We start from the raw sequence: 12212 nt of genomic DNA on the forward strand, positions 1-12212 counted from the left end.
ATGCTGGAATGTATGTTGTGAGGCTGTTTTTGTGAAGGAATGCTATATTAGTACTGAGTTCTAAGTTACATGCAGAAAACTGTATATTTGACGTTAGAAAACTTGGATATGAAATGCATAATACTTAAGTCTGATACTTGAAAAGAACAAGAAAAGAATGAAAATAAAGAGAGAAAACAAAGACGGCTGGTTTGAAATATTCGCCGCAAGTGGTGTCTGCCAAATGATCTTTAGTATGGGAGTAAGCAATCTGGCAGGGGATTTCATTCCACCATCCTCCGTATCCCACATCATATAAAATAGAGGAAAGAAAATTAATCGAGAGATGGCATAGGCCGACGCTAATACGAAACAGGTGCCACATACTAGGCATAGAAAGGTAAACCGCAACCAGAAGGCGCCTAAGCTGCTAGCAAGGCTCCAGACACGCACTGCGGTCAAGCGCCGACTTCTCGTTCTAGTATACAACAGCGGCTATGAAATTCAAGACTGCATGTTTCGAGAAAAAGCTTATCATGGGATTTGGTGTGAGTGAGTGAGATATTATGTAGGCTTCCTTTGGCTCGACTTTGTGTGATAAGGCCCTAAGAATTAACTATCGCAGACATGCGGTTAATGTCGATCAGGCTAAATTGGGCATCCATGCATCTGCCGTGATTTCCCCACCTGGCTAACACATGACGCGTTATAATTCCTCGGATCCTCTTCCCTCTCCCAACAGCGGCCTTGATGCTTCAACTACAACATAAAACGCGCTTATAAGATATTTTGCTCCTTTCGGTCTATGTGAGAATTTTACGAAATGAATGAAGATCTACCTGCTATCTTGCGGTTGCCCGCTAATGTGCTGTATTCCCCATCAATTAATGGTAACTGTACTGAAAACATATGCCCTCTATGTGACTGCCTGGAAGACCTCCGCGTTGGGACCGCGGCAAGAGGTTCTTCAAGATGCCATAAAATCCAATATCTCAAGGGTGGCGTGTTGAATAGACCAAGGATCCAGAGAGCCTATTTCCACGAACCTTGTCATCAGTGCAACACTACACCTGAGGATCAACTCTGCGCGAGATGCAAACATATGAGGCTCAGGCACCTGATACAGTGTTTACTTTTAGCCTCTCATGCTGACGCGCATGCGCTAGATTCCTTTGAACAATTTCAAACCACACTAGAAGATATCTATCTGAATTTGGGAAGCGTCCAAGGCTTAGAAGAACGTTCCCATAGCTGCGAAACCTGCCGTATGTTTTCAGGGCCAGCTAAAGAGGTGATGGAACAAAGAAATCTGCCACCTGGTTCAGATTGCTTCATAAGAGTGGGAAGAAATCTACTTATAGATGGAAAGACAGTTGGAGATGTCAAATGCAGTATTGGAATGTGGTTGCACGTGCACGTCCCCCAAGAAAAATGGATCCCTCCTAGATGGTATTTTTGGACGGAACGCAATTGGTGGATTAAGGGTGCGTATTTCCTCAACTAGTAAGAGGCTTTTGCTACAGGGCAGTGGGTAATGACCAGCAATATGCAGGTAGCAAGATCTTTCTCGGGACAATTGAGCCTACTCATGGCCATCACCTCGTTTCTACACCTATACCCCAACAGACGGTCGACTGGCAGAAGGTTAACATGTGGGTGAGTGATTGCCACAACTCTGTCAAGCGCGAGGGTTCCCTCCAGGCAAAGCCTGATACATCGCAAATAACTGGGCTTCGTGTTATTGACACCAGACAACGGTGCATTACCATTGCCCCTGCAGCATGTCGATATGCGGCTCTGAGCTATGTGTGGGGGGCCACGAGCAGCGACTTGCAGGCAACGACGATGAACATAAAAGACCTGATGAGGAAAGGCTCTTTAGACAGCCGTTCTCTACCACAGACTATCGATGACGCCATTGTTGCTTGTATGAAAATGGGGATAGGCTATCTTTGGGTTGATCGCCTTTGCATATTGCAGGACGACGATCCTAGCAGAAAAGCCCATTGGCTCAACTCTATGGGTGACATATACGCACAAGCATATGTAACAATCATCGCTCTGGCTGGAAAAAATGCTCAGCACGGCCTTCCGGGGGTAAACTTGGTGAAGCGACCGGCATCCTGGACTGGAACAACACAGGGGATATACCTGATTGAGAAAACCCCCGCTTATACAGAGTGTTTACGGAAATCGAGATGGTCTACTAGGGTTGGACATTCCAAGAGGCGACGCTCTCATCACGACGGCTTCTATTCTCCGACACAAGAGTTTTCTATGAATGTTCCAACCACAAAAACATAAAAGATGAGTTAACTGGTGACTACCCCAATACTGCTGAAACCGCAGGGGCTGCGCTATTGAGTTACGCCAAGGTGGTGAGCCGGTTCACGAAAAGGAAACTAACTTGGGAGTGTGATGTACTTCGCGCATTCGCAGGCGTTCTACACACAGGATGGGGACCCGAGAATTATTATGGCATACCCCTGAATATCTTCAGTGATGCAATTCTCTGGAGGACGGTGAAAAAGAATCCGTATTCCACGAGGCATGCAGCTCCTGGTGATGCATTTCCTTCCTGGTCGTGGTCTTCCATCAAAGGTCGCATAACAGTCGAACCATCAGCCAGGGAAGGTGGCATATTTGCAGAAATGCGGGCTTCTCTAGCAATTTGGGCGATCCCTCGTAGGGCGAGACAGCGACTAGAACTTCAGATAATCGCAAATACCCTGGGGAAACCAGAGAAGCCCAACAAACTAGATGATGTGAAGTCGCCCAACAACATGAACGAGAAGGAAGTAACACATACTGCACATGAGTTGTATGCTCCTTGTAATTTCAGGGACTTACGTACACGACTTGGCGTTGTGATGGCCTGGAGATGTGGATGTTTCTCGGGATCTCTACCGGGCATACTCAACACTCCATTTACGTGGGGCGAATACAAGGTTTTTGCTAGGAAATGGAGAACCCTTGGGCATCTCTGCGATGAGGCTCATGGAATGTCACAGGGTAGCATGTCTGAACAAGATATAGAAGCGCGATTTCCTTCGAATATGCGTCAAGGATGTCCTCCAGGATCCATCTTTGTCTACACTCAATCACTTAATCTCAACCCATTACAACTAAGCCTGAAGAAGGATATGTCGCTCCAAAAAGACATACTTGCTATTGAAGTTGGCGATTTTCTTGCCCTCGTCATCGATGGCTCCATCAACATCGAGCGAATCAACCATGTTCGCCAACATAATCCCGAATCTTGTTTCAGTCTGCTTGCTATCTCACTCTCAGAACCTTGGGACTCCGAGACAGAGCACTTGAAACCAAGAACTGAAGACTTCTGGTATGATTCTGCAGGAGTTCCATTGGGTCAAAATCCGCATGATCCCCATGCGATCGACCTTATGCTTGTTGAGACGGAAAATGGCATTAGTCGGCGTGCTGGACTGGCACGGGGTTATTTAAAACGATGGATAGACCAGAACCCTCAGTTCCAGACATTCCACCTTGTATAGATAGCATGGGCAGAGCTGACACATAGAGAAAAAAGAAAAAAAAAATCATCCTGGAATTAGGAAACTGTCATTGAGCTCATCAGGCCCTGATAGACGGTACCACACATGTAAATTTCGCGGCTCCCATTGGGTTACTCCTGGTAAATAACCCTCGGTCAGAGTATGGCTCGACAGAAGGAACAGAATTTGGCCATTCATTTTATTGCCCGTTCTACAGTAGTACTTACTAAGTACTAACTATGAAAGCCACTCATTACCCCGGCCTAACCTTCCTTCTCCTTCCCGATTATCTTTCCCCAACCACTCAACTAACTTTGCCCCTTGTACGTAACAAAATAGTTTGTAGATACTGTAAGGTGCCGCACCCCAATTCTGCAGAGCACACAGAATGGAAAAATACCCATTAGATACCCACTTGGCCTCTAGAATAATTCGAGAAGTTATTATCTCGTTTTAGCTGTTGTCGTCATGTATCTCTAGTGCGTGATTGGCCAGTTTCATGGTGACCGACGGGCCGAGCCATCCCTCCCACTCCCGCGTCGAGATTGGCTACTCAGTGACTGAATCAGGGCAGTTTACTCGGTAGTACTACTGTCTGTCTGTCTTCAAAGAGTCTTTTTGATATAAGTTGTTGCTAAGGATGACAACGGTGCGGTTATATAACTCGCGCTTTATGGGATTCTCTTTATCTTGTTTTTCATACCCTTAACTATTTACTTGACTTCAATGTGAATACCGTAGCGAGCAGCCGCTCTAGGTCTACCGCACCAGCATTCCTTAGTTATTCCAAAACGGCCCTCCAACAAATATCGATCGCCTGAGATTGGGGCACCTCTCCAGCGCCCCCCACCTGACAACTAAAAACTGCTCAATCAGCCTTCCCATCGAATTCCTTCCTCAGTGCGCCTGCAGGCTTCTTCTGCAACAGCGAGGAGATTTGTTTCTCCTGGTTCTTTCTCATCGCTTTCCACGCGCCAGTGATTCGCGCAGTGGAGGGCAGGTGCGAGTTGTTCCCCCCGCGCGGTGGAATCGATTTCGGATCCAGAATGCCCGCCCGGACCATTTCATGCACACTCTGATGGATAACGGCGTCCTCGGGGATATCGCGAGGCGCGCCCATGTTGGGTGGCCATTGGCGAGGAACCCATTTGCCGTGTTCTAGTTCGAGGCGTGTGAAGAGGGGGAGGATTTCTATACAGGTTAGTATGTCTTGGGTTATCGCAGAGAGATAACTGCACGGCAGAGAGGCATGCATACCAAGAATCCACCAGAAGATTACCATCAGAAAAGTCGCTCCCCGGTTGAACATGAGCATATCGTGTGGCTGGTTCGTGCGTTTCCGCACATCATATGCTGTGGTCCCAGGTTCCTCTTTCCCAGGAAACGCATTCTCCCTTTCCACTACGTCTGCGACATTGAGTGTGTGGAAGGATAACTTGCTTTCTGAGTTTTCCAGATGGAGAACCTCCTGCAGCATCCAGTTCAAAGGTGTATCAGACAAAAGGTGGAATTGTCCAGGTGCGAGACTCCAGCCCCCTCCCACATCACCATGGTTTCCTGCAAACCAGACCTCCTTCAGATCCACTGGCTTGGTCTTGTCAAGCAGCACCAGGGCAGGCTTGAACTTGAGTCTACGCTCATGGATCGATACGGCATGTCTGATGTGCCGTGCGGCCGGACTGACTAGGTACTGATGCGACTTTCGGTGGAAGGGAATCTCGAATTGGCCGACGCTGTTCACGCAGTCAAATAATCCGAGGAAATGGATCTGCACTTGCGGGCGGCAGAAGGTAGTATTGAATTTCTTCATGTATGAGATCAATGCCTCATCCTTCGCAGTGCGATCGGTCTTGCCTCGCGCTTGTTGGAAATTGCTGAATGTTTCCCAGGCAAAGTGGATCATCTCCTCGTTACCCTGTGAGAGAAGACCAAGTTCGTGGATCATCTCTGCTAAAAATCGCGCAGTGTATGCTCCCCGCGAGAACCCAAAGATATAGATATGATCACCGGGGGAGTAATACCGCATGATAAAACGATATGCTGCGAGGACATGGCTTTCGAAAGTGGTTCCCACCCCCTGATCGATGGTGGTTATGATATTCGACTGCAGTTTTCGCGGATACCGAAGCAATCCGGAGCTGGACGATTGACCTTCGACGTAGGTCCCAATCCCGGCTGGCTAATGTGTGAGCTCAGTGCTGAAAATACGCTTTCCGCTAACCTTAATCACCATACTACCTAGTGGGCAACTTACGCTGATAATAATGGAACTGGCCGGGAGTGTTCTTTTCGAGCATCTGGTATATTTTGACGATATTCGAGTCGCGCTCAAATCCCATAAATTGATTGCCAGTGCCATCGAGGCAGAGTACCAGCTTTCGGGGACCAGAATAGGGCGCTTCCGCGCTGGATGTCTGATCCACTGTTGAGCGTGGCATGGCTCGGGGAGATCCTGGCCAGGTGCAATGAAGAACAAAGTAACTACGAAATGGGAGAAAAAACAGCCGAGAAGATGGATGAATTCTAGAGATAAGAAAACATCAATCACACAGTACGGGGCATGCCAAATACCCAGCTTTTATCAAAGGTATACGCAATCGTCCAAACAGCAGCACCTTCGGGGACCTTTCAATCATGATGCCCGGCGCCGATCATGACGGGCCGCGGGGAGAACTTCAGCACGAACCGCTAGTGGGGGTGTTCGTGAGGTAAAAACTGCCGAGATTGCATTCCAGCATCTATCATTGGGTCAGCTTTCATGATGATCGAGCCGCTGCATGAGGTCTGTGTCCCGCCGGGGTCCGACCCCTTCTTCATACCAATGATTGGCTTGTCACTATGCTGATCTATCCAGCTGAAAACCACAATGTTTGATGGGACCCCTCTCGTTGTCACTCTCTTGCATAGTGGCTGGCTGAATTTCCTCCACAAGCACGACCACCTGAGGGGTATCTACCTTTCCCTCTGCATATGTGCCGTCTCTGCTGCCAATCAGGCGACGTGTGGCTGGCGAGGTCTGCAGAATGTCGCAATGACAGCTCTGGGCGCAGGGCCAGACCGGAACTCGTGCTTTCAGCTGGGCTGTGCACGCACAATTGATAGGTGTTTGTCTGCTCGGTGTTCCCCGTTAGGGTCTTCGGGGATCTCTGCTAACCCACGCGCCGGGATCGAGGAGATTTCTTCCAGCTGGCATTGGTGGTCTGGTCGTCATGGTACACTGAGCTCGAAAAGATCGGCCTCGAGTATAAGTATTTCGACACACATCTCATAGTGGTTGCAGAAATGTCGCGATAGACTGCTCTTTTCAAAACAACGAACGACTGAAGTTGTATCTCGCCCAATTTAACCTTCTTGAATTATGGGCTCCATTTTCGCTGCTCTTCTCCTTTGCCTTCTATCTTATCTCTACCTGCGGGTCTTTGCAGATGACCTGACACGACCTTTTCAAATACTTGCCAAGTTTTTCTCTTCCCATCAACACCCGGCATGGAAGCTAAGGCCTCGTTTCCTTCCAAAGGCCACAAGAGCGGCTCTATCCAGCATTGCCGGAACGGGAGAGGGACTTTGGCAACGACTATATGCGAGGACGTTCCATGCACAAGAGTTAGCAGAAGTAGAAGATGACGTGAAATATCAGGCTGGGGAGCCATATGGAGATCCCGATGTTCTTGCCACAGGCCTTGTCAAAGACCTCTCGGCTCTGGGACTCAAGGGCAAAAGAAACGATCTTCGTACTTTGATCCAATTAGTGAAGGCTAAAGGAAAGCCGATCGATGATCGCCAAATGCTGGTGAGTTTGGCTTCGGCACATAATTCAGTATTCCGTTGTAGAGATCCATTGCTAATGAAGGATTGATCGCTGCAGATGGAAAAAGTCATCGCCATCGTTTCGATGTTACCGCGAACCTCCAAGTCCCGACAGAGGTTGACCGGCATCCTGATCGACCAGCTCTGGCAGAGCCTAGAGCACCCTCCGCTGTCGTACTTTGGGAATAAGTATCAGTATCGCACTCCAGATGGGAGCTACAACGTGAGATTCTAATCTCCCATCCTGTTGTCTAGAAAAGGACGAAGACATCACTGACGTATTTGACTCTAATCTTATAGAACCCTTTAGAGCCTGACCTTGGCAAAGCAGGCAGTCCGTATGCGAGATCGGTGCCCCGGCTCAAGGCCCTGCACGGAGTGCAGCCTGATCCTGGCCTTCTTTTTGACCGTGAGTCTGAGTCTCGAGCTTAAACAGTACATTCCTGACAGTCATAATTCAGTCCTCATGGCCCGTGACGACACGACTTTCCGGGAAAACCCTGCAGGCATCTCGTCGGTTCTATTCTATCATGCAAGCATCATCATTCACGGTGAGTCCACTATACATAGCCGACATTTCTATCAAGAAATTTGGCACTAAGACCATCCAGATGTCTTTTGTACGAACCGGCGCGACCCAAACATTTCAGATACCTCGTCATATCTGGATCTCGCTCCTCTGTATGGTTCCAGCTATGAAGACCAGCTGAGGGTCCGCACTATGCAACGCGGGATGCTCAAGCCCGACACTTTTCACGAGAAGAGGCTGTTGGGTCAGCCCCCTGGTGTCAACGTTATTCTTGTCATGTACAATCGTTTCCACAACTACGTGGCCGATGTCCTGCTGAAGATAAATGAGAACGGGCGCTTCACTCTACCGCCAACAACATCAGAGGACGCAAAGCGGAAGGCACTAGCTAAGCAAGATGAAGACTTATTCCAGGTGACTCGCCTGTAAGTTAATCTCTTACATTTGTCCATGACTGTTGTATGATTGGGAACAACTCAGCTAATACTGGGATAGTATTGTGAATGGGCTCTACGTAAACATCTCACTGCACGATTACCTTCGTGGACTGACCAACACTCATCACTCGGCGAGTGACTGGACACTGGACCCTCGTGTGGCCGTGAGTCGAGCTTTCGACGCTGATGGGGTTCCCCGAGGCGTGGGAAACCAGGTCTCTGCAGAGTTCAACCTCCTATATCGCTTCCACTCTGTTATTTCCCGGCGGGATGAACAATGGACAAACGAGTTCCTGAAAAGTCTGTTTCCTGACCTCAAGAAACCACTGGAGCAACTTACACCACAAGAGTTAATGCAAGGTTTGATAAATTACGAACGAAGCATCGATAAAGACCCCAGTAAGCGGGAATTTGGTGGGCTGAAACGCAACCAGGATGGGAGGTTCAATGATGCCGAACTAGTACAGATCCTGAAGGACAGCATGGAAGACCCAGCCGGACTGTTTGGAGCTAGGATGGTTCCCAAGGCACTCCGCATGGTCGAGATTGCTGGCATCCTCACTGCTCGCAAGTGGAATCTCGCGTCCTTGAATGAGATGCGCGACTTCTTCAAACTAAAACGGCATTCATCATTTGAGGACATTAACCCTGATCCTAACATTGCCGATCTCCTAAGGAAGCTGTACGACCATCCGGACATGGTCGAGATGTATCCCGGGATCTTCTTGGAGGATGCCAAACCTGCCATGGATCCGGGTTGCGGTGGATGCCCTCCCTACACTGTTGGGCGAGCGGTCTTTAGCGATGCAGTCACTCTCGTTCGATCAGACCGATTTTTGACTCTGGTCAGTTAAATCTCTTCTTCTAATCTGCCGCTTTCGAGTGGACGAGCTAACAGGAAGCTAGGATTACACTGCGTCTAACCTCACTAATTGGGGCATTCGGGAAGTTCAACAAGACTACGATATGTGAGTATCCGCGGAAGCAATTTGATCCATAACCATTGGCTTAGTCTGATACATCATAGCTTGGGAGGCTCAATGTTCCACAAATTGATCCAACGCGCACTGCCTGGATGGTTCCCTTACAACTCGCTCCACGCAACCCAGCCAATGTTCACCCGTAAAATGAACGAACAAATTGCGAAAGAGATTGGAACAATAGATAGATACAGTCAAGAGGATCCAAAACCGCCACCCCGTACGGTCATGCTCGCCAATCATGCCACCATCATTGAGGTATTGAAAGACCAGGACACATTCCGCGTCCCATGGGCCCGATATCTCAATGATATGATACCGGGCAAGAGGTTCAATGACTATATGTTAGGAGGAGACGGTCCGGTTAATGCAGCGCAAAAGAAGCTCGTCAAGTCCATTCTGTTTAGTCCGGATCAGTTCAACCAATTGCTTTCGCAGACGACTGTTAGGCTAGGCAAAGAGCTTCTAGAACTGAACGCCCTGCAGCTGTCCAAGGATCTGAATCAAGTCGATATCATTCGAGAGTGAGTTGATCTATCTCCTGACACTCATAGGAAGTCATCACAACTGGAGGCTTACTGACACAATCTAGCGTTGCTATCCCCCTCAATGCAAGAATAATGGCGGACCTCTTCTGCCTGGACATGAAGACCCCGGAAAATGAATCCGGCAGCATGAACGCAGCAACGGTGTACAAACACCTCATGAATGTCCGCACTTGGGGCTTTAACAACACCGACCCAGGATTGATGTTGCAACGCAGAAAATGGGCCTCTGAAAGCGCCGAGGCCCTTGTCAAGACTACTCTCAAGGTCGTCAACGAACAAGCCCAGCCGCAGAAAACCCGCATGCTTGGAAAGTTGACTGGCTATCAGCAGTCGGAAGTCAGTACCCTGCGTTGGTATGGAAACAACGTAGTCAAGCAAATGATGGAGATGGACATGACTGCGGCTGGAACAGCGGAAGTTTGCTGGCTTACAGCAGTTGGGGGTGTTGGAGCACCTGTTGGACTGGTTCGTATTTCTTCTAATCCCCGACACAGCGACACATGCTCTTCTAACATAATCCCCATCAACTAGATCGCCGACGTCCTACAATATTACCTCCGACCGGAAAACATCGACCACTGGAAAAGGATCCAGAATCTCGTTTCCCAACCGGACAACAGTGGCTCCATCGACAAGCTTCTCCGACAATACGTGCTCGAAGCGCAACGTCTAACCAGCATGGAATGCACCGTTCGCGTCTGCAAAGCCCATCGCACCATCAATGATCAGGAATTCAAGCCAGGCGACGTAGTCATCACTCTCCTCGTAAGTAGCCCACCTCACATCTCCTTCTCCACCTTGAATGTTTAACTAACCCCATCCAGGGCCCAGCCTGCCGCGACCCAACCAGCATCCCCGACGCGGAAACATTCAAGCTCGACCGACCCTCAAACGCATACATCCACTTCGGATACGGCGCTCACGAGTGCCTCGGCAAGGAAATCGGATTGACATTCGCTGTCTCCATGCTCCGCGTCCTAGCGGGGTTGAAATACCTCAGACCAGCACCAGGCGACATGGGAATGCTGAAAAGTATCATCGTCGATGGAAGACGGGTCTACTTGAATGATAGTTGGTCGTGGATGACTCGGGATCCGACTAGTAAGTACACACCTACGAGCGCCAAATTCCATGATACTTTATTAACAACTCCCCCTCATAGCATGGAAACTCCACTTCGCCGGACACGGCCAAGGCGCATACGAAGCCCCAGCACCACCCCCACCGGCACCAACCTTTCCCTGTCGTCGACCAGAGCCCTGATACTAGCGACGAGGACGGTGTCGACGATACAATCTACTCCACTGTACCTACTAAGCATCATCACCATGGAGATCCAGAATATACAAGACAGGAAAGCTACACCATGACAGACGGCGGAATTGGCATGTCGACTCAGTATTCGTTCGGACAGCATCATCACCATCAGTATCATGAGATAACTAGGACGTCTTCGTCGTCGTTGCCTTCTATGCTTGGGGATGATGAAAGTTATGGGAGGTTTTCGGGGACTTTGAATTGATATGCTGTATCAGAGAGAAGGGGGAGGAGTATTGAGGTATTCATAGTCATACTTATTAATGAATGGATGAGCTGTCGAATATTATGAAGATGGGAGATATGTTCTCAGTTGTGATGGGTATCATCATACTGTAGTGGCGATATGATAGTGTACTTCAGAACTACGGGCTGAAGCTGTAGCTGTAGCTGTAGCTGTAGCTGTAGTCGTCTTCCGGGATCTGACCTAGACTACTTAGCTACTAGCTGTGACTGTAACACAATCGAAGCAGGATAGCCAGCCAGGGCCATATGAGATAGAATGTGTCGCATTATTACTATACCTTGATGCAAAATCCTCTACGGATTACGGATGTACCAGCCATCCCGTCGATTTGAACCATGGGACCGTAAACTCTAAATAAAAAAAGGTCGAAAAAAAAAAAAGAAAAGAAAAAAGAAAAGAGAAGAAAAAGGAAAAAAGGAAAAAAGGAAAGAAGGAAAGAAGGAAAGAAGGAAAGAAGGAAAGAAGGAAAGAAGGAAAGAAGGAAAGAAGGAAAGAAGGAAAGAAGGAAAGAAGGAAAGAAGGAAAGAAGGAAAGAAGGAAAGAAGGAAAGAAGGAAAGAAGGAAATGGGGGAAATGGGAATGGGGAATGGGGAATGGGGAATAGGAAATAGGAAATAGGAAATAAGAAACTAGAAGCAAGGAAATTAGGGAATAGGGAATAGGGAATAGAGAAGAAGGCAGAAACGCAGAAAGTAGGAGAGTAGGAGAGTAGGCATGAAGTATGAGAAGAGGAAGAAGGGGAGGAAGAGGAACAGGGAATAGGAAATAGGAAGCAAGAAACTAGAAGCAAGGAAATTAGGAAGAAGTATAGGAAGGGGAGGAAGGGGAGGAATAGGGAATAGGGAATAGAGGC

The 12212-nt window shown here is 48.5% G+C and overlaps 3 protein-coding genes across 3 annotated transcripts; 2 read left to right on the top strand and 1 right to left on the bottom strand.

The window, feature by feature from the left end:
* Positions 1-802: 802 nt before the first annotated feature.
* On the top strand, positions 803-3494 carry An12g01300 (uncharacterized protein; the record flags this gene model as incomplete). The annotated part of the gene is made up of 4 exons (XM_059750683.1): positions 803-1244; positions 1353-1463; positions 1508-2076; positions 2190-3494. 4 exons carry the CDS (start codon positions 803-805, stop codon positions 3492-3494), a joined length of 2427 nt encoding a protein of 808 aa, XP_059601795.1.
* Positions 3495-4362: 868 nt separating this feature from the next.
* Positions 4363-5932, bottom strand: An12g01310 (uncharacterized protein; the record flags this gene model as incomplete). Its single annotated transcript, XM_001395182.1, has 3 exons — positions 4363-4685; positions 4752-5669; positions 5749-5932. 3 exons carry the CDS (start codon positions 5930-5932, stop codon positions 4363-4365), a joined length of 1425 nt encoding a protein of 474 aa, XP_001395219.1.
* Positions 5933-6852: 920 nt separating this feature from the next.
* On the top strand, positions 6853-11317 carry An12g01320 (uncharacterized protein; the record flags this gene model as incomplete). Its single annotated transcript, XM_059750684.1, has 12 exons — positions 6853-7284; positions 7360-7524; positions 7602-7710; positions 7763-7852; positions 7913-8255; positions 8326-9112; positions 9174-9235; positions 9295-9771; positions 9840-10260; positions 10327-10560; positions 10620-10896; positions 11169-11317. The coding sequence occupies 12 exons, from the start codon at positions 6853-6855 to the stop codon at positions 11315-11317; spliced, it is 3546 nt and encodes a 1181-aa protein (XP_059601796.1).
* Between the last annotated feature and the right edge of the window lie 895 nt (positions 11318-12212).

The sequence above is a fragment of the Aspergillus niger genome (genome assembly GCF_000002855.4).
Source record: "Aspergillus niger supercontig An12".
NCBI lineage: Eukaryota > Fungi > Ascomycota > Eurotiomycetes > Eurotiales > Aspergillaceae > Aspergillus > Aspergillus niger.